Here is a 22,500-nt window from a genome sequence, read left to right on the forward strand (position 1 = left end):
TTCAGAGACCTGAAGAGAGAGACTGCAGTCTGAAATATACTAGTACTTCCTTCCTATATTTTGGCGTTTTTATGGGCTCCTTTATATACATATATTTTATGTATATATGTATGTGTGTGATATAATATTATATAACAAATTTCATCACGTGTTCCGACATACATCCACGACCAATTCGCCAAAGAACGAATAGTTTTTGAGTCTCTTCTCTTCTCCGGAGAATCTATACATCTCTGGCTGTTGATATATCTCTTCCCGCGCGGTTGAAAACTCTCAAGTTACGGAGCTTTGGGCGAGATCAGCTGTGCAGACAACGTCTCTGTCCCCCTTTGTAACCCAGATGCCTTCGAGGACGGGGCAACATCCGGTAGCCCGGGGGGGAAATGTCTTCCTCCTCCTCCTCCTCCCCCACCTCCTCTTTCTTGGGATCCGAACTGCTCTTCACTGTAGACTTCACAGACTTTGGCTTACACGCCCAGCACTGGGGTTACTAAGGCCATTCAGCGATGGAACGGGAATTGACAGTGAAGAGGTTTGAAAGGTTTAACAGGAAGAAAACTTCAAAGCAGTTGCGCTGTGAATCAATTGTTAGAGAGGGTGGACAGTACGATGGAAGGAAGAGGATATGAATGGAGGTACAGTAAAAGGAATGAAAGGGGGTTGCTGCTACGGGCCGAAGGGACGCTGCAAGTCCTCAAGTTCAGCGCATAAACGCAATAGTATTTACAATGGAAAATATCACACACAAGTAAATGGCGACGAATAACCGCGTGTTTTTAGTGATTTAATCGACAAGTCTTCGTGTTCGTTTTCAAGCAGTTTATTAATTAATCCTCCTGAACATCATGTCTTACATTATCTATTATGAAAACGCAATAAGTAGCAAAGAAAAAAAAAAAAAAAAAAAAAAAAAAAAAAAAAAAAAAAAAAAAAAAAAAAAAAAAAAAAAAAAAAAAAAAAAAAAAAAAAAAAAAAAAAAAAAGACTACTGATGGCCACGATACGGCAACTAAGTTCGTGGAAAATCTTTTTCTTCAAATCTCAAGAAATGATCGTCGCTCCAAGTCATGCGGTGGACATGATATGACCAACAACGTATCGTTGTCTCACTGAAACTCATATCACAAAAAAAAAAAAAAAAAAAAAAAAAAACTTATCCGATTTAAAACGAAGTCAATCGCTGACAGACAAATCAAGTGATAAAATACCTAACTTTCACGGTTATTGAAAGCATTTCTATTGAAAGGATGGCACTTTGTCATCATGAATAAATAGTAACAAATATTTTTTTTATCAAATACATGAATTTAGCACTGAAAAAAAACTTTGTCATCATGAATAAATAGTAACAAATATTTTCTTTATCAAATACGTGAAGTTAGTACCGGAATATAAACGAATGAAAGAAAAGCATACAAGAACAGCCAGAAGATGCCATCATACACAGTTCTAGAGAGGGATAACTTTTATATTTATGGATGGCATGCCTAGTATCAATAAGACCCAAATGTCCCATTATTTGGAAAAGCCTGACTTAACTATACACTGCTTCTTAACCCTTTCATTTCACTGCTGACTTAAGGAGTTCAAACAAACAAATGTTTAAAAATTCTCTGTAATAATTCCATTTCTGTACAAAATCTACTTAAGACAGTTGAGGCTTTTAAAAAAATTATTATTCGCAAGTAAATTGGATAATATGCTCTAAGCAATCAAGGAAGGCATTGCAACAAGGAAAGGCTTTCCTATTGGAAACAGTAGACCTTAATGAGAAAGTACATTAAAAATGCAGGGCAATATATATACAGGGTGTCCATAAAGTCCTAGTACCATGATAAGTATTTATTGCTTGTAATGTTATTGGGACTTTATGGACACCCTGTATATATAATTATATATATATATATATATATATATATATATAATAATAATATATATATTATATATATATATATATATATATATACATATAGCCTTATGTTAATATTTTAATATACATATGTATGTACCTGCATCATGTATAGTATACACCAGACAGGATTGTATGTCGTGAAATATTGCATGACAACATAACCATCGGATACGTACACGAGAGAAATCGGAATATCTTGCTGTTCAGATGCCCATGCTGCCTTTATGATGCTTTGCACTTAACAAAAATTGTATTCATTACAAGCCTTCGTATCAAGTATATGATGTATAGTTCACATTTACTTCGTGTAACAGTAATCGCTCGTAACAACACTTAGGAAGAGCGATCATATTTGCAGTGTTTTAAATTTGTCTAATATAGGAGATAAATGCTTTAACAATATAAATAACCAATCATTCTTTATGTACTAATAACAAAGACAATAAAGTGTTTTAATCACTGGCAGTACCGATAACTATGTCTATAAAAATATTCGTAATCTTGACTACGTCTCTATCCATAAACTACTATTTCTGCACCAGGAATCACAGTCTCATAGACAAGAATTGTTAATAAATCTCACTAGATAAAAGGCTTTAGCTTTCAACGGTTTCCTCAAGGTCGATAAGGCGGGGGCTTGAAGGAATCGTAAGGCGGGGGATCGTCCTTGAAAACAGGCGTCGAGGTGGAATTCCTCGTCTGTTCCCTCGTCAGGTGGCTCCTCCAGTTGTACTCCGGGGTGTCTAGGACCTGCCCAGCGGGCAAGGTCGCGTACCTTGACAGCTGCTCTGCGGATGAGTGGACGGATGAGGATCCCTCGTCGACTGGATGCAAGGGAGTGAAACCAGCTCTGAGTATCCTGGGGTTTCCACGGCCGCCGCCGACGCCCCGTCTCGTGTACCCAAGAGTCCTTGAATACCCTAGATTCCGAGCTCCCAGGGTGGAGGAATAGTGGATGAAGGCGGCCGCTGCAGGGGAGCTCACGCCCTCCACTTCGCTGTACGGGTTCTCCTCTGCCTCTCGACTGTTCGTCAGAGTTCCAGACGCGTAGGTGGTCATCTGGATTCCAGGAGAGGGATGATACATGTGCCTGCTCTGTGGTCTCGCTGGAAGCGGCCGAGATAAATTCTGGGTGTTGTTCTGGCTCTCTATCGACTGGTCAGGAGGAGCTGAGGTTCTGTCAAAAGGCGCCTGCTTCTTTTTTCTCTTGCAGTTTCTGTAAGTCAAGTACAAGGCGCCGACCAACATGACAGCTGCAAGGTGGTGAATGATTAGGGAGTAAGTAGGTATAACCAGCAAGCTGAATTAAATTGAATTTTAAGTGACCGGTATACCTACAATGAGGTCTGCAACAAATGGATCATGAACACTTTCATGCAATCATTACGTCGTAAAAGAAAATGTTTATCTAGAGTTACATAGTTAAGAAGATATATTTAACAACATAACTTCATAATAACACTAATTTGCGGAAAGCGATACATTATTATCATATCCCAAATATTTCTATCAATCAAACCACATTTTTAGTAAAACACACACAAAAAAAAATAAATAAATAAATACAATGAAAAGTAAAAATAAATAAATATCTATATTAATTGAATTACATTTTTAGTAAAATACACATAAAAACTATAGTAATAGTAATGTACTGCCAATTAACGTTTCTTGAAGCATGCAATTTGTTTAATTAAGAATAACAAAAAATTAAATAAATATGAAGGCGGTCAAAACTACCTCCCATGGCGAGCAAGACCCTGCCCACGAGGACGAGGGGGCTGAAGGGTAAGATGCCATTCTGCCCATCGTTGTTGATGGAGCTGCCCATGGCGTCCACGAAGACGCCGGCAAAAAGGAGAAATCCTCCGATGAGGAAGAACAGCAAAGCCCTCAACGTTGTGTTGTCCATGGCGGCTTTGGTCTCTCCTGCAAGATGGGCAGAGTGTTAGTTGAATTTATATGGATCTAAAATCAATTTGAAAATTGCCTTAATAAATAATTGGTTAATATTAATAAATTTTCAGACTTTTTATGGACAGAGCTTCAGCTTTGGTCTCCCCTGCAATAGGAACAGAATGCTATTTGCTTCTATATGCATCTAAAATGAGCCTTAAAATATAATTAGTTAATTAAGATTAATCATTTCTCAAACTTTCAGTTGAAAATTGGCTCAATAAGTAATTGGTTAAGATTAATCATTTCTCAGATTTTGCAGTTGAAAATTGGCTCAATAAATAATTTGTTAAGATTAATCATTTTTCAGACATTTCTGCTGAAAATTGCCTTAATAAATAATTGGTTAAGATTAACCATTTCTCAGACTTTGCAGTTGAAAATTGGCTTGATGAATAATTGGTCAAGATTAATCATTTCTCAGACCTTTTTATGGACAGAGATTCTAGAGAGATAAGATAAATGAAACTTATATTAAACTGAACAATCCTTTGGTGTTTGTTCATTGAAATTCAGCCGATGACAGAACGTCTCGCAATATGTTAAAATTCTTGTCCACCTACCTAGATCAGCTTTGGCATGCAGATCTTGACAGCTAGGTTTGAAAAACAAGTATAAGTCATTAGCCTTTCGTTCTCATGTATACATCTTACATACGAATTTGAAATAAAATAAAAATACAGAACTAGATTTATCCAGAGAATCGACCAAACAAGAAGGAAAGAGTTAGTTATGGAATTTTAAGCTTTAATACGTATACCTCTTACATACGAACTGGAAAAAAAAAAATACCACAGAACTAGAATTATCCAGAGACAATCGACCAAACAAGAAAGAAAGAGTTAGTTAGGGGAATTCCAAGATTTAACAACCCATGTAGGGAGACATTACTAAAGGGTGTTTGCACAGTTCCTACGCCCCTCACCCGACCCGACCCCCCCCCCTTCCACCTTAAAATGCACCAAGAGAAGCGAATAGACAAGTGGTTTCAACACAGTTGGACATTTTGAAGGTACTGAACGATTTTATTTTTAAAGTGAAATTAAGAAGAAAGAGTTAGTTTGGGGAATTCCAAGATTTAACAACACATAAAGGGAGACATTACTAAAGGGGGATTGTAGCGTTCCAACGCCAGCCCCCACCCCGACCTTAAATACAGCAAGAGAAGCGAATAGAAAAGTTGTTTCAACACAGTTGGGCAATTTGAAGGTACTGAACGATTTTATTTTTAAAATGAAATTTGATCATTTAATCTTCATTGGGTAGAGGGTATTCAGAAGTAGGTCACGAAAGCAGCATCCGAATACCTAGAACACTGAACATGTCTGCACTGATCAACTGAGGATTAAATCAATCCTTGCAAAAAAAAAAAAAAAAAAAAAAAAAATTCAGGACATGCTACGCTGAAATTGCCACATATGAAAAGGGTGGTTGGTGCTCTTACATAAATTTAAATTCTTAACTACATTCGTAATATTCGATGAATCTCTCTTTTGGAGTAATACCTCATCAAAGCAGTCATGATTAAATTTTTTTTTTTTTTTTTACAAATCTTTGCATCTGGGACCTATGAGGTCATTCAGCGCTGGAACGGAAATTGACAGCAAAAGGTTTGGAAGGTGAAGGATGGAAGAAAGAGAATATGAAAGGGGGTGCAGTAAAAGGAATGAAAGGGGGTTGCAGCTAGGGGCCGCCGAAGGCATGCTGCAAATAGCCCTAACAAGTAATGCCTAGAGTGCACCGCATGAGGTGCACTGACGGCACTGCTCTTCTGTGGGTTTTGCGTCTGTGTTTAGTTCTTACTATTGTGAAATACAGGTACCATTTTTTGTAGAGAGCTAAAATTTAAACGTTAACTGGGATCTTGCTTTTAATATAATTTTTTTTATATCATTAATTTTACTGATAAAGTCATTATCTCCCTCACACCACAACCCGCCGTCGTCCCCCCCCCCCCCACCACCCCCATCTCCCGAAAAAAAAATTGAGGGTAAATTGTTGTGGCCCATTTTGAGAGAGCTTTTTTTGGGTAGGAATCCAGTGCCGGTTAACTGAACGATATACGAAAATTTAGCTATAATCGCAAGAGCTTTGACACCTTCATCCCCTCAACGCTATAAAGACAGTGAAAAGAGGGAGTTTGAGTGGTTGGACAGTAAACTGGAGAAAGAAAGGGGGAACGGAGGTCAAGTAAAACGACATTAAATAAAAGAAAATAAAAAACGAAGCACCCCAGACAGCTTTTAGTAACACCAATATAGAAATGGTATCCCTCTCTTTCTTTCTATTTTGTCCGTAATGGACATCCATGAAATATACGAAAGAGAAGCATCTGGCAACCACACCATCACTACTCGTCACGTTCGAATCCATATCACAAATTATTTGTCGTGACATTTGAGCAGAGTGAAACTGCTCTTCCAGATTCTGTACGAGCTTAGGTGTTTGGAAAAGACAGGAATTATTTAATCGATTCCCTGTATAACATACCTGTAGACACAAGTTTTACCTAATGGGTCTCTTTCTCTTATTATCAACTGGAACGTGTTATTATTATTATTATTATTATTATTATTATTATTATTATTATATAATTTTGGCTTGGAAAAAAAAGTAACAGGAAAAAAGTCAATAACTTATGGTGGCCGATAATAAAGTCACAGGGAAAATTTCACAATATTCATTGGGGCCATTATCTTCGTGATATTGACAGTCTTTTATCTATTTCTTGGGGGTGTCATATCTTTATATTATTTACATTCTTTTGTTTATATGTTTTTTACAGCAATCCACAACGGGGTTGTCCTAAACACGCCACAGAGGTTGATACATACAGAGAGAGAGAGAGAGAGAGAGAGAGAGAGAGAGAGAGAGAGAGAGAGAGAGAGAGAACAGATACATACAGAGAAAAAAAATATTCCCAACGGACTTATAATAAAGGATACATACCGGGTTGAAACCCTTGGTGGTCACTATCTGAAAAATTAATGTGACTATTTATCTGTGACTATTTTACCAGTGACTCCTTTAACCTGGATTCATTTTCAGGCGAATTTCCTCGTGATGTTTTTCTCTGTCTTTTCATTGCAGACTTGTTCTTAATCCAGTATATGTATTTAAAGGCACGCCTCAGCTCTACCCTTGGAGATATGATTAGTCTCATGAGCAACTTAGCGGTTGTGCGACATACTCCCTAGACATAACTAACATATAAAAACTATCTTTTTTTAAGAGGAACTCAAGTGATAATTTGTGAACAGCTAAACAGGTATACATTCGTGTTTCAATATGAACAGCAAACCCACAAAGACCATAGTAACATAACACACCTAGTAAGGTCTAAAAGGTCAATCACAGTAACAGACATACAGTAAAAGCCATATAACAATGATGCTGACAACGCCCCTTTACTAATAGTTAAATAAACACGTATATCACAACCTAATACATTTGTGGGGACAAAGAAAGATTCCCGTTATCACTGTTATAAGGGAAGAATTGACATTGGTTTGAATGTCAGAGCCCTAATTCCTCTACTTCCGCCAGTCGTATTCCTGACGTTACGTTCAGACAAAGAATCGGCAACATTTGTTTCTAAATTTAACGTTTACCAATTCCATTCTTGAAAAGCATGTTAGGCTACGACAGTTATACGTTAATTCATTTAGAGAAGCGTGCAATGCACTACTTCATGGGAGATCCAGAGAAAATAGGTACGACCACAATGTTTCGTTAACATGCACGATTGTTACCAGTTAGGGCTTTCCCTATCTTTCTCTCTCTCTACACCAATTCTTGCTGGTAAAACCCAAGTGTCATCTTCTCTGCTGAAGCCTGAGAATTCATAGCATCGTAACACCAGAAACACGAGACGTGCATGATACAACTATCCAAGATAATCGACATTTACTTACGTGTAAAAGTCAGCTACGCACACCGTGAACAAAAACGTTCATTGGCACCTCGCGCATGGCAGGGAACATTGGGGTGTGTAAGCGAATGAATGTCTAAAGTCATCGCCGACTGAATATCCCACACAACAAAGGGAATCGTTATATATATAGCCTCGCCGTCCAAAAGCAAAATGACGTGGTTCGTACAACACTAGACGGAGGCACCTTCTATATGGTTCACTAAAGAATCACACACGGACAGCGACCACACACGTCCAAAAACTTGCAACAAGTGTGAGACAGAACGACTGAGGGAGGAGGAGGAGGAAGGCCAAGAAAGAAGGCAGCCCAGAGCTCCCGCTCACAGCAGCTGTCTAAACTGCACGTTGAACTTCGCCACACTCACTCCCATGATCGTCTACCATACTAGTACTAAGGTTCTTCTCCCAGCGCGTTTGGCTATGTTGTATCTCATTACCATAGTGGCTCCTCCTCTTCCTTCTCTTCTCGTTTTTATTTTTGTAAGTGAGTTATTTTATTATTATTATTATTTTATTGACTAAATATTACAGCAAACTTACAAAACTAGAAGAATACTTTATTATTATTATTATTTTCATTTTTTATAAAATAATCTTGCACAAGATAGACTCACTTTGAAGAAATATTTAAGTCCACGATATATATATTATTTCAAGAACCGAACTCAAAGTAGCTACATAAACCATTTTGGACATTCACTGATGTCTTTGATTTGGTGTAACTTGTCGCTGTGTGCGAGCACATACGGACGAGTAACTAGCTAATTCATTATTACCAGTGACATTTCTTGTTTTTTTATATATATTTCTCACGGGACTATTCCTAGCAGTAACGAATTAACCTGGAATTCTATTCTAAAGCAGAGCTTAAACAAGCCTTTGACAATTAATCAGGAATGCTAATAAGTGGTTAATTTCTACAGTTAATTATTTATTAACGCGTCTTTTAAACTTTTAGAAAGGTTGTTTAAAAACAAATAGTTAAAAAAATCAACAGGTAGAAATTTTGCCAGTTTTATTCAACACAACTATTTTTCCGTTTCACTCCATAAGTAGGCTTCGTAAATATAAGCTTGTCTCTATAATTAAATTCCGTAAATAAATGTTATACTTGAATTAGTTAATCTATCCTACAGAGGAGAAATAGTTTCCCATAACACACACACACACACACACACACACACACACACACACATATATATATATATATATATATATATATATATATATATATATATATTATATATACTTAAACATTTTCGAAACTAATTAATTCTGCACGAGTTAACAAGGTATTTAACGGGAATATTTAATTAACTCTGCACATCCATTGACGATATCCATCGCGGATATTTCGAAACTGCAAGATAAAGTACGAAACGGGAGACTGCTCGATTTCTTGAAGTTCAGAGCATCGTGTATCAGCGGTGAGTCATCGGTACACTCCTGCTGCTCAAGGGTTATCCGAATTCGCGTTATTTAATCCAGTAACGGGAAGGGAGAGAGAGATTCCTCGCTAAAACCCTTGTCTGGCGGTAAGTGAAGAAGAGATTTGAAATCTCTCTCTCTCTCTCTCTCTCTCTCTCTCTCTCTCTCTCTCTGATGAAGGGAGGTGTGTAAATATATATATATATATATATATATATATATATATATATATATATACATATATATATATATATATATATATATATATAGTATATATATATATATATATATATATATATATATATATATATATATATATATATAGTGATATATATATATATATATATATATATATATATATATTATATATATATATATATATACATATATATATATATATATATATCTATATATATATATATATATATATATATATATATATATATATATATATATATACCTCCCTTCATCAGAGAGAGATAGATTTCAGATCTCTTCTCCACTTACCGCCAGAAATCTAAATTAAAAGAATTTAAATTAAATTAAATGAAAAGAATTTGAAATAAATTAAATAAAATTAAAAGAATTTGAAATAAATTAAATAAAATTAAGAGAATTTAAATTAAATTAATGTTATCAATTATATTTTTCTCAAGGACACCTTGGTGATTTTGTTTAAATTTTTGTATCATAACAGAGCTGTTTGTGGAGTTATTGACGCAATATGAATATATATATAAATAGATAAATATATGCTGCGTAAATGTACTGACACACATCTATTTATATATATTTATATTGTGCCAATAACTCCACAAACAGCTCTGTAATGATATAAAACCGGAAACAAAATCACCAAGGTGCCCTTGAGAAAAATATATAATTAATAACATAAATTTGGTTTAAATTCTTTTAATTTAATTTAATTCAAATTAATTTAATTTAACTTAATTTTATTTTACTTTATTAAACCCATAAACGTGACGACATTAAAATATTTAGCGTTAAATATGCTATTTTCAGAATGGCTCGAATGTCCATTACTCATAATATGATACAACGATATTTTGTGTTAAGGAAGATGGCGGAATGATACCGCGCATAAACTGGCGTCAAAATAACAAAGGTTACGGAGAAGCGTTCCTCATCCCCAGTTCAAGCGTATAAACTCGTGGACGGGCGCCACACGCGCTGTCTAATCGATGACTCAGTGTGGGGGAAACTGAGTCAGTATATCACATTTGGAATGTAAATGGAGCCAGATAAATTAGGAAGGGTCTCGTCAGTATCACTTGAGATACGCTGTTGTCGTGAGACTTGAGGATAAATACTGCAGACTTCGTTTGCTATACAGTGATGTTGCTTTTACTACAGTATTCGTTAAGTTTTGATCGCTGCCATATTGTACTGTTTTCTGTGTAGGTCATTACTGGTAGTTATGGTTTAAGATGCTTACATTGAATATTGTTTGTCGGGCTTTTATTCCTCAATGCACACACACACAAAGTAGATACACACACACACATATATATGTATATATTTGTGTGAGTATGTGTGTATGTATTTGTAAAGATAAAGTGTGATTCTGGTAGAACTTTTCACCATGATTCCAAATATGCTCTTACTTTTCTTCTACTTGTAAATATAGTCACATGCGCACGCGCGCTAACACACACACTCACACTCATACATACATACATACATACATACATACATACATACCTACATACATACATCATACATATACATAATATATATATATATATATATATATATATATATATATTATATATATATATATGCATATATACATATATGTGTGTGTGTGTATGAACAGGTGGCAGCCCCAGAAAAAAGAAAAAACCGTGACATTCATACCTCGAGAGAAAGAAATACAATATCCACAAACATTCGCATAAACTGCTGAATAACGAACACGAGTGTGGGTAGATAAGTGGAATGAGCAGATGAGAAGAGACGCGGAAGACAGGACAATGAGACAGCAGGATTTTCAACTGTAAAATGAGAAGCAAAAATCTCTGAAGTATATCAAATGGCGATATTTGCTCCTCGATTGGAAGATCTCTTAGAATTAAAAAATCATTTTGCCTCATGCAGAACAAATTCCTGAGTATACTCACATTTTTCTTGGAAATATTTCTAGTTTGCTGACTGACTCACTTTGTGGGTTGTACATTGCCCATCGCAATCAATTAATGCTTTTCTTTTAAGCTTTTACCTTGTGTATTGTCTAGGACTCTTGGTTTAGGTTCTCAAGTTTACCAAAGGACTCGCTAAAGACAGTTCTATAAGTTTCTGGAATTCTTGACTGTTAAAAACCGTCTAAACTAAAGCCAGGAACGATTTTGAATTGCATGAAACTCACGGTGACGGGTAATATAGTCGCAGGAAACAAGTCACAATTTTGGCTAGGAAAAAAAAAAAGTCAGAAGGAAATAAGTCACATCAGGTTATGGTGGGGCCTGTAATGAAGTCATAGGGGAAAAAATCACAATATTTATTTATGATATTTAGTCTTTTGTTTACGTTTATACAGAAATCCCCTACTGGCAAGCGTGGATACACCTGGTTAAAACAAAAGAATCCTAATGGGCATGTATTAAACACGCCACAAAGGTGGATACATACCAGGTAAAAAAAATCCCTAATGGGCCTATACTAAACACCAGCAAAAGTGGATACATGCCGGGTTATAAGAAAAATCCCCAACTGGCTTGTACTAAAAACCCCACAGGTGGATACATACCAGGTAAAAAGAAAAATCCCCAACGGGCTTGTATTAAACACACCGCAAAGGTGGATACATACTGGAAAAAAAAAAACTATCCCCAACGGGCTTATACTAAAAATCCGCAAAGGTGGATACATATCGGGTAAAAAAAAAATTCTCAACGACTTGTACTAAACACCGGCAAAGTTGGATAAATACCAGGTAAAAAAAAAAAAAAAAAAAAAAATCCCCAACGGGCTTGTACTAAACATGTTTAAATTTGGATACATACCGGGTTGAAACCCTTAGGGGTCACTATCTAGGTAAGATTAGTGTGACTTTTTACCCGTGACTTTTTTTTTTTTCTGTAATTCTTTTTTTCCTGTAACAATTTTACCTGGATTCTGAATTCACTAACCTTTGGAAATCATAATCTCGACCATCCATCCCAGCAAACCCGCTTTTATTTGTCACTAATTAATGTTTGTTTTACTTCTGCTAAATTCTAGAAAGGGCTGCTTAGTCACAAAACCTCTTAAGGATTGATGCCCTCCTATTTCTGTTTTTAAATGTTTTTTATGGTTAACCAAAAGATTGTCACAGATGTAGCCTTGCAAATATCCCTAAAACACGATTATAATTTCTATTTTTCTCATTTGCATGATTATGATTCCTATCACTACCCCGTACCTGTCTTGGACGGGATTTGAAATAGACAACTGTAAGATCAGATTTTCTTAATCTGTTTTCCTTGCTGGGCTTCTATTTTTGCAAAACGTCATTATTACTTCTCAAGAATTAGTCCTTTTTTATTTGTTTTAGTTACTCACCCCTTATTAATACAAAAAAATAAGTTACATTAGACATAAGGAGTTTTGTTTTATTTCTCTCGAATCATCAGGCATGTTTAACTGGAAATTAATTTTCCATATATTTATTCATATTAGTTGAATAAATTTCGTATTTCTTCATCGGATGCTCTATTGCCTTTTTGCTCTCAAAACCGGATTCTTTGCTTCTTACAGTTTTAATTGTAAATATTTATGTTTACCGAATTTTACCCTTCACCGCGCCCTTCTTGCCTGTAACTTTCTTAAACATTTGTACTGAAAATTACATTAAAAAAAAATCATTTTTAAAACCATATCATAGTCTTATTACTGGTTATATTATAAATTACATGACATAATACCACATTATATCCACCATCACTAACATTTGTCTTTAATCTGACGTTTTTACTATATTTTAAATTTTTTTTATTATCAATGTTATAAGATTTAATTTCTTCGTTCGCTTCTTAATAAAACAAACAATATTTTGCTATTAATAATAAGTACGCAATTATGTTCACATATGTTTGCGTTCGTTCTATTGTGTTATTTTTCCTCGAATTCCCTAAGAAATACGAATTTTCAAACATTTCTGAAACAAATTCGATTAAACGGAAATAGGATACGTTATAAAAAGAACAAGAATGGTATGATGAAATAACATGGAGATCACTGGATATTGTAACTAGCAGAGGCCATTTCTCCATCAAGATTGGAGATTGTCATTAGCGCGCGGAGAATGTAAATGTACTTTTGGTGTACCGTGTAATGAACGTCGTTATCGGTTGTTGTAGCTATTACGTGTTTAAAATTAGAAGAAGGATTTGAAACTTTATCATTTCATTCCCTCATAAAATGATGCGTTTGTATTATGAAGTCTGTATTATCGTTCGTTTTTCATAATGCGCCCTATTTGTCATGCATAACACCAAGCAAGTCATCCCATTTATATTTCAACGTTCTAAGAAGGTTTGGACTTCGAATATGAAATTGGAAATGTCTTCCTCGTTCTAAGATTTATGGCAGTCTCCTTATCTGTCTCCACATCGGTGGTCTGACCAGATTCCTTCGACGGAGAGAGAGAGAGAGAGAGAGAGAGAGAGAGAGAGAGAGAGAGAGAGAGTGAAAACTTCCGAAGATTGCTTGGGGCAAAGGCCAAGGAAGCAGAAAAAAGCGAATGGATTTTTTTTTTAGAAAATTGTATTCTATTCTTTGACAATATTCTGATCTGACTCCGAGATTAGTAAAAGTACTGTAGTTACGCGTTACGAAATTTCCCTTAATACTTTATTCAGTTGGCATTAGCCACGTGTATAGTCTGTTATAGTACCTGACGGACTCGATACAGGCTGAGCGATAACACGAAAGGTTGCGTCACATCTGAAACTGGACTATATTCTTTGAAACGCGTTTTGGAAAGGTGCGTATGCATCAAATACTATAAATGTTTTCGCGAAAACGTTGATTAAACTTAAAGGACAATTTCTTCCCGCATGTTCTCGTCAAGAGCGAAGTTACCTCAAGTCACCTTCCTGTGAAGATCGACAGGCCCAAGTTGTTTACCTTTTATGTTAATGCAGACCAGGTGACTTCTGTGTAGTATTCCTTTCCGGGGTTTTCAGCGTCTCTCAGTAGTACCTTCCTTGCCCGCGCGACGCGTGTGCTGAGTTGGTCCTTCTCCTCCGCGCTGGAGATTACTGTTCTTTTCATATTGTACCATATTACGCAGCCACAGGCGATCCTGAGGATGCTGTCTCGCGTTAACTAAATAGTTCTTAATATTTTCAAAGTTTTCGCTCCGAGCGACGGCGCCGAGTTTGAGCGTGGCCTCAGTGAGCAGCTAAGCTGCCCCCGAGCTATTTTTAGTTCTTGTCGCAAAAGTGTGCTGGTGTTTTAGGTAGAAAACTGTATTTTGAATATGCATATAAAGGGAATTTTTAAAACGTATTATGTAATGTAGGTAAGTAATATGGAATGTCAACGACAAACGACACAAAAAGTAATAGTGTATTTATGAGGTGACGATGCTGTGAACTTTACGTCTGGCAACGTTGCGGGAGGGGTCTGGCAGCGGGATAGATAGTACTACCTTTTGGCTTTCATGTTTACGTCCTAAGACGATAACTCTTTGGCTGATGTGATGGCAACAGCAGGGACATGCATACAAATCTCAAATGTTATCCAAATCAACACGATGATTATGTGATGCACGAACAGCACTGAACTCCCCCCTAACCATCTCAAATCTAGACTTACGATTCGCAGAGCATCTCGTCTTGTGGGGGACCAGGCGACGGAGATAATATTATTGTAATTTTCTTCAAGGACAAGTCATGTCGGAGGCGGCAGCAGGCACAAGCGCCCAGCTTCTTCTTCGTACTCAGAGTGTGAACGTTGGTAAGGTTACTGAATGGATAATAATTGTGTGCAGGGTATAATATTCTTTAATCATTTTGCGCAATGATCATCTCTTAGACTCTACCACATTTTGCACTTTTTGTTTCTTGGTCTTAGGTTAAAGCTTGTGTATAACATTCGTAATTTAGATCTTTGAACGTCAGATGTCTATGGATGAACTGGTAAGTTTATAAGTACTGTCATAAATAGTTGGTTAAACAAGCGCCTCATGACGAGAGAGAGAGAGAGAGAGAGAGAGAGAGAGAGAGAGAGAGAGAGAGAGAGAGATTTGGCACCTTGAGTGTGAGGTATTCTGAAGTGAAGGAATGACTACACTATACTTATGTCCACAGTACCCAAAGGCATTTCGTGCAGAGGCTAGGCCGACATCTTTTATTCAGTTCGAGGGGTTGAGAAATTTCTTAAGCTATATTGTACTGAACATTGAACGAGTAGAAAGAGAACATTTCCCTTGCATAATTAACTATGTTTGATTGTTGCTGAATCACCTTCCATGATTTGTTGATCATACCTTCCAAAGGGATGATCTATTTGCAGTCAGTATTGCTTAGGTGTAATAGACTTTTAAATGGTGGTACAGCGAATGTTAAGACTAGCATTAAACTTATTATTATTCATCTGCTTCGTGAGGAGCAATAATATGACGCTACTCTCGTGTAGCTTAAAAATGATTTCGAGTAAGCTTGCTAAGTGAGAGATTTATAAATATTTAGGTTATGAAGTTAACTGTTAACAATTATTGGTTTTGTTCTATTCTCTAAAAGAAGGTTTTCTTCATTTTTTATTGTTGTCTGCTAGGGAAGACATAGACCAGTTCACAAATGTAATTCTTGCTGTCTATAACAAATATATATATTTTTCCTAAATTCTGATTATGGTACGTATTACTGATTACGTAAATGTCCATGCTCTTTCTTAATCGATATTCAGGTGATTATCCCGTCAGTAATTATGGCGCAACATATCATCCTAATAAACCTTTTATTATCATAATATGCTTTTCTTATTCTTTCTCCCTGACGAAGTCCACCTGGGTTAGTGTTTTATTGGAGAGAAACAAACTACTACGATCACAGCGCTATTCTCTTAAAGAATAAAGGCGCAGTCACACTATAATTCGTTAGGCTCTTTTGTCGTTGACTTTCCAAAAAATGTCGACGTCATTGTCACACAACATTCTTCTTCTTCGTACCGTGGTTGTCGTCTAAACATGTCAACAGACAGCCTCAGCTGTGACTTCCAAAAACGTTTTAAAACAATTAGGCCTAACACAGTCTCTTGAACATGGGTCATTAGTTGTCCTACTTTTGCATAAAATTTCTCTCATAAGTTTACATTTTTATTTTTTAGTACCACATCCACACACATTCACAATCCTACAACATGATGTATTGTATTTCTTCTCTTTTTGAACCAACATTGCCCAGTATAGCGTTGTAAAAGTTGTGACATTTAATGTTGCCAAGTGATTTGGTGGAGGAATTCATACAGGTATTTCTGAGCCAACACTCCTTTCATGGATGTGAAGTTACAAAGAGTTACAAGGATTAGGATGTCTCAAAGACTTGTTAGTCCATCCGAGGAGTTGTCGTGCTCTCACTTATCCCTAAGAGCAGGTTTTACTGTTCGTTCACAGTGTCCTAATGACCTTTGTCTCGCTTTCTTTTAAACTCTTCCATACTGTTGCTGTGTTGACATAAATGTGGTGGATAGGCTGATGGAAAGATATTTATAAGAGTTTAGAGAGAGAGAGAGAGAGAGAGAAGATAGATGACCAGAAGTAAATGAAGGTGTGTTGAAATGCAAAGTCCGAAGCTGTGTTGTTCAGTGTCTGCGCTCTAAGATTTGATTTACGAGGACTTAAATGGTGACGTGATAAGGATGGTAGACGTGAGAATATCTAACGGGTATTTACCTAATTAAAATTACACAGTATTGTATTTTATACCCATTTTGTTATTCAATTTACATGATAGCACTTTTTATCACTGCTGCAATTAACACGATATGGTTGTCATGTAAAAATCCTGGCTCATTAATACTTCAATCCACTATACTACTATGAGATTCAGGGCCTCTGTAACACGGTTTTTTCGCAATAACTTTTTATCTATGCATTTCATAAATATAACGCTTATTCAGAATACATATTATATCAACACATAAATTTTGAGTGTATTCTGCACTACGTAGGTTGAATAAATTTGGTACTTATAATGTAAAAGTGACCTTTTTTGAAGACGGGCCAACTTACTCAGAGAAAAGGTTTCGAACGCACTCGTTACGTAACTTATGACATCATTTCTTCCCTCTTTCTCGATGGATGATTGGCTATACGTAACGAAGGCTAAACCTCTGGCAACAATGACATACAAATTTAAATACAAGCAAAGCAGTACACCTTTATGAACTCTGGAACCTCTCCACTGATAATTGTCATAATGAACAAACCAACAAAATATGTTAATTAATACAAAAACACTTCGATTATTAGTCTAACTCCCAAAATAAGTTTCCAAAGAAATTACAGTCTACTTTATAGGTCACAATCAGATTGACAAGATGTAGGGAATAGTTGGTAATTACCAAAAACATAGTAGACAAGCTTGATTTGATAACTGCTATATCCAATGTCAAGCAATTTCTATTTATTGGCTATCTACCTATTTACTAAAAAAAAAAAAAAATAGCCGGTACCGTATATTGGCTTTAAACCTTCACCAATAATTATCGTCAGAATGGTGACTTCATGAGGCTCCACCCACTTTGGCCTCGTTATAATTCAGGATAACACTGAAGGCTACCATGGGCATTGTTGGATTAGAAAATTTAACTTCTGGCTATAAAAACTAATTTCTCGAGTAGTTGTAAGAAGTGCTAAATGATCCTCAAGGATCCCAGCAGTTGGTCTAAACGTTTAATTCATGTATATTACTGCTATACTGTTGCGGCACTACTGCTACAGTAGTATTACTACGCTAGCACTGATACCCCACCCACATCTATGTATCGTTCCGCCATTCATAAAGTCTTTGGGTTTCAGAGCCGATGGAATTTCTGTCTGGTGGATGGGCGGGGCAACATTTAGTCAAAAGGTGTTTGTTTACCTTGCTTACGTAGTGAATGTTTTTCGACTCTTGGCTCGTAATCATTGGCCATGGCGTCGGCTAGATCATTTTTACTCTATAAAAATTAAAACTATTGGGTTTAGGTTATTGGTAATGCTGACAAAATTTGTGTGTGGTTGTAAAATATACATATGTCAACTTTCAGCTACATCCGATGCTTTGACAAGGAGCAAAGTCCAAAAAACCGTGTTACAGAGACCCTGAATCTCATAGTAGTATTATAAAATAATACAGCAATAGTACTAATCATGCATAGCCTCTATATATTTATGTTTCACAACTCAGTCGATATTTGCCTCTTTATTTATTTATTTATCTATTTATTTTCAGTCGATATTTAACTCTTATTTTTATTTATTTATTTATTTATTTATCTATTTATTTTCAGTCGATATTTACCTCTTATTTTTATTTGTTTATTTATTTATTTATTTATTTATTTATTTGTTTATTTGTTTATTGCATTTGCCGTCTAATTCTAATAGTTTTTATTGTGTTTGCAGATCCATGATATACTACGAATGACAATAATAAATTCGCACTACCGTATTTTTCGCTGGATGGGGTAGACGGAAGAGTACTTGCAAACCTAAGACATTTTGGTACCCTAAGAAAAGATCTCTCAAGATGGTCAGCAGTGCTGCTTTATCAGATGACAGTGAGTTTCATCTCTTTGTGCAATTGCTGTACGTAGAGAGGGTCCCTGACATCAGACATTCAAAATCTGATATTATCATCACTAAGTCCATCATGGTTATTTCTTCAGCAGAGATTCCTTTTTTGTGTGATAAACAATAACTGCTATTATTTATCGCTTTTTTTTGTATAATTGATGTCAATTTTGTCCATACACAATGGCAAATTTTTTCATAGAACACTTACAAAGGATTGTGTAATACTTAGTCAAGTTTGTTGTAAAAGAGAGTAACAACTAAATCTTATATATAATATCAAGCGAAAGAAATGTTGTATATCCTGCCTACCGTAAACTTACTATGTATAATTGATGTCAATTTTATGTTCACAGACAATGGCAAATTTTTTCATTGAACACTTACAAAGGATTATGGAATAATTAGTCAAGTGTGTTGTAGAAAGAGTAACAACTAAATCTTATATATAATTATCAAGGGAAATATATGTTACATGTCCTGCCTACTATAAGCTTACTATATTCACGTTCAACCAATTCAGTGCAATATACACTTTACTAGCTTAGTTCTAGACATAAGAAAAACCCATTTTTTAAAACTAGTGATATGAAAGTCGTAATGCATACGTTTTCTTGGCTGAATGGAAGTTCATAACAATGAGATCTGCTATTTGTTTTGCATTTCTAGCTTCCAGAAAAGGAAATTGATTCTAGACTAATCCGGAAGTAGTTGCTTGCCTGCATAATAACATGTCACTTTTAGCCTGCGTGACTTGACAAAGGGTTGAAATGTATTTGAATTTAAAAAAAAGCATCTTTGATAAACAGGATATCCGTCTATTTAGAACTCAATCATGATTACATTTCTTAATAAAAAAAAAGAGAGAGAGAAGTTGGCCAAACTGGGGTAAATAAAAAAAAAATTCTTAATTTTTTTATTAGAAAAAAAGATAAAAGTTGGTTGAACTAAGATAGATAAAAAAAAAAATAGAAGAAGTGGGTGTGTTGCTCAGACACACACACACACACACACACACACACATATACTAGCTTTGCTGAATATATGTTGAGGCTTGTAACTTCTGTTCATTCCATGAACGTAAATATTGCAGTTCTCCAACGCTTAGTGGCTGATCTTCATCTATCTCTTACCCTCGTGAATCTAATGATACGCATTTGATTTTCGGCAGTTAACTACGTCGAAGGACCAGAGGGACAGGTGGTGGTTGTGGTCCAGCCGAATCAGAGGAGAGTAGGAGAGATGTACATTGTAAGAAAATGGCTTTTATAATTATAAATATTTTCATTATCACGTGATACACTCACGAGAAATTTGTCAATTTCACATATGCCACAAGTAAAAAGTGTGTTACTTGCATTAGACATGCTCAATAGCAACAGATAATACGATTGAATAGTAAAATGGTTTTAATAATTATAAATACTTTCATTAATACGTGACACATTCACGAGAAATTTCACGATTTCAAACATGATAAATAAATTTAAATGTTACTTGCATTGATCAAATGCAACAGATAATATGATTTAATTCTCCTTAGCTACTTTTCTCTCCCAACAGGTCATTGAACACATAGGATATACCCTTTGCTCCATATCGTGGGGCGTGGTTGCTCTTCCTTTCACGATTATTGGATTTTCGCTCATCTGTGTTGGTCTGTCCAAGATGAAGAGCGATCCAGGGCATTATGTGTTGACTGTTGGCTTAGTCTTCTTTCACATCGGTTGTAAGTATAATACTTCCACGATACACCAGCTTCCACCGTGAAAATTAAGGTGTATTCTCGCAAGATGTGTGAATATTATTTAACTTTAAGCTTATTGATACAATTTTAGGATTTTATGTCTGAAAACATTTTGATACGTTACGGAATTTACAGTGAAGTTATTAATAATTGTTGATCTTCCTTTGTTTATCACTGTCCGTAAGGAGAAATATTAGATGACAAATGTGTTACTGATAAATAATGTAATCAAGGAATTATTTATTACAATAGGAAAGAAAATGCTTGGCACATAATTTAACGTTAATAAGAATGTATGAGAGAGAGAGAGAGAGAGAGAGAGAGAGAGAGAGAATAGAGAGGGGGGGGAGAGAGAGACGAGAGAGAGAGAGAGAGAGAGAGGGGAGAGATAGGTGATCCGTCGACTATAAGAAGTAAATGAAGGGAATATTGTGAATAATTCGTCTTTATTTCTAAGAAGGTTATCTGAAGATAAAAAGAAGTCTAGACTGATTCAAAATCTAAATAAATGAGTAGTTTCTAAGAGAAATGCCATTTGCTTTATTATATATACATACTACATATATATATATATATATATAATATATATATATATATATATATATATATATATATATATATATCTTTTTTCATTATGTTATTTTAGAAATTATGTTAATATACTTTTAACACAGGCTTTTTTTATAAATGAAAAGTTCTGTATTCATGTCTTTGAACTGAATGCTAATATATTATATTGCATTGCTCCAGAACTTGTCTTTTTTACCATTCAAGTAGCTCATGATAATAACCTTAACTACTCAATCATTTTGTCAGCAGCATTTCTTGAAACCGTCACCTTCCATCCACAGTGGTGACGACCGCCCTTTTCTGCATATCGATGTACTGCTTCAAAAAGGAACAGAAGAAGAAGGTGGCAAAGTTCATGTACAATCCCTCCCAGAGGTCCCCTGCGGAAGACCAGCAGCCAATGTTACCCGCAAGCATAGAAGAGGCTCGAGGAGAGCTGACGCCTTACCAGCGCTTCTTGTTGCACAGGGGGACTGAAGTAAATTCATCTGGCACCTCGCCCCCTGGTGTCCAGACACCTTTCACTGTACCAGTGTCGAACGTCCCTCCAGTGTCGTCCTCTCCTTTCCAGGAAAGGAATTCTTTTACTGACGACAGACGAACAGATCGCCTGATGGGCTCGGGCTTACCACAGAGCAGTGTTTCACTAAGCGAGCCAAACAGAAACTCCAATGGCTACAGAATACTTCAGAGCGTTTTGGAGGAGCCTTCAGTTAGGAACGATGGGTCTCATTACGCTCCACTCACGTCGGAAGTGTCATTAGAAGATATCCTCAGCAGCGTGCAGACTTTTTCGCCTTCTTCTTCTGAAGCTCTGAATGGCGGGACAAGATCACCCTTTCCTAATCGTGAAGGTTCTCTGATAACGCCTGCCGTGTCTTCTGGCCGGGAAAGTCCGTACGACAATTGTTTTTCACTGACGTGACGACTTGGACGTGGAAGGATCTTAGCAATGCATAAATTCCTATTTGAAAATAGAGGAACAGCTTAATTTTGATGACATATAGCAAAATAAAATGAAGGTTCAAGTAATTTTATCATGTCTCTTGGTGCACTCATTTGTTGAAAGATATGTTACTTACGTTTTTTATATAAACTTGACACGTATAATATCGTTTTATGGCATTCAAAAGTATTATCCTGGTTAATGACAATAGATATTATTCCAGGCAT

The 22,500-nt window shown here is 35.8% G+C and overlaps 2 protein-coding genes across 9 annotated transcripts in view; one reads left to right on the forward strand and one right to left on the reverse strand.

The window, feature by feature from the left end:
- LOC135224351 (uncharacterized) overlaps positions 1-15,186 on the reverse strand; it is a 57,359-nt gene extending 42,173 nt beyond the window's left edge. The window contains exons 1-3 of one of the 4 annotated variants that reach the window (XM_064263271.1): positions 15,050-15,186; positions 3,652-3,840; positions 1,946-3,164 (exon numbers count right to left, since the gene is read on the reverse strand). In XM_064263271.1, coding sequence (XP_064119341.1) covers positions 2,527-3,164; positions 3,652-3,823 — 810 coding nt within the window. In that variant the 5' untranslated portion in view covers positions 3,824-3,840; positions 15,050-15,186 and the 3' untranslated portion in view covers positions 1,946-2,526. Of the gene's footprint in view, positions 1-1,945; positions 3,165-3,651; positions 3,841-7,781; positions 8,190-14,356; positions 14,495-15,049 lie in introns of those variants that run through there. The other 3 variants (XM_064263270.1, XM_064263268.1, XM_064263267.1) reach the window with 3 other exon arrangements.
- LOC135224352 (uncharacterized) lies at positions 14,384-22,302 on the forward strand. 5 transcript variants are annotated; one of them, XM_064263276.1, is made up of 5 exons: positions 14,384-14,460; positions 18,843-18,997; positions 20,182-20,261; positions 20,574-20,739; positions 21,609-22,302. In XM_064263276.1, exons 2-5 carry the CDS (start codon positions 18,967-18,969, stop codon positions 22,250-22,252), a joined length of 921 nt encoding a protein of 306 aa, XP_064119346.1. In that variant the 5' UTR covers positions 14,384-14,460; positions 18,843-18,966; the 3' UTR covers positions 22,253-22,302. The 5 variants fall into 5 exon arrangements, with proteins under 5 accessions (XP_064119346.1, XP_064119345.1, XP_064119344.1 ...); XM_064263275.1 differs by lacking the exon at positions 14,384-14,460 and adding an exon at positions 14,552-14,690; XM_064263274.1 differs by lacking the exon at positions 14,384-14,460 and adding an exon at positions 14,617-14,753.
- The last annotated feature ends 198 nt before the right edge of the window (positions 22,303-22,500 follow it).

Source organism: Macrobrachium nipponense, chromosome 12 (assembly GCF_015104395.2).
Source record: "Macrobrachium nipponense isolate FS-2020 chromosome 12, ASM1510439v2, whole genome shotgun sequence".
NCBI lineage: Eukaryota > Metazoa > Arthropoda > Malacostraca > Decapoda > Palaemonidae > Macrobrachium > Macrobrachium nipponense.

Bases quoted from the DNA above. Each gene is read 5' to 3' on its own strand.
- LOC135224352 (XM_064263276.1), top strand. From the start codon at position 18,967: ATGGTCAGCAGTGCTGCTTTATCAGATGACA. The intron at 20,262-20,573 runs GTAAGAAAATGG...CTCTCCCAACAG, and splicing joins GAGTAGGAGAGATGTACATT to GTCATTGAACACATAGGATA. The intron at 20,740-21,608 runs GTAAGTATAATA...TTCCATCCACAG, and splicing joins AGTCTTCTTTCACATCGGTT to TGGTGACGACCGCCCTTTTC.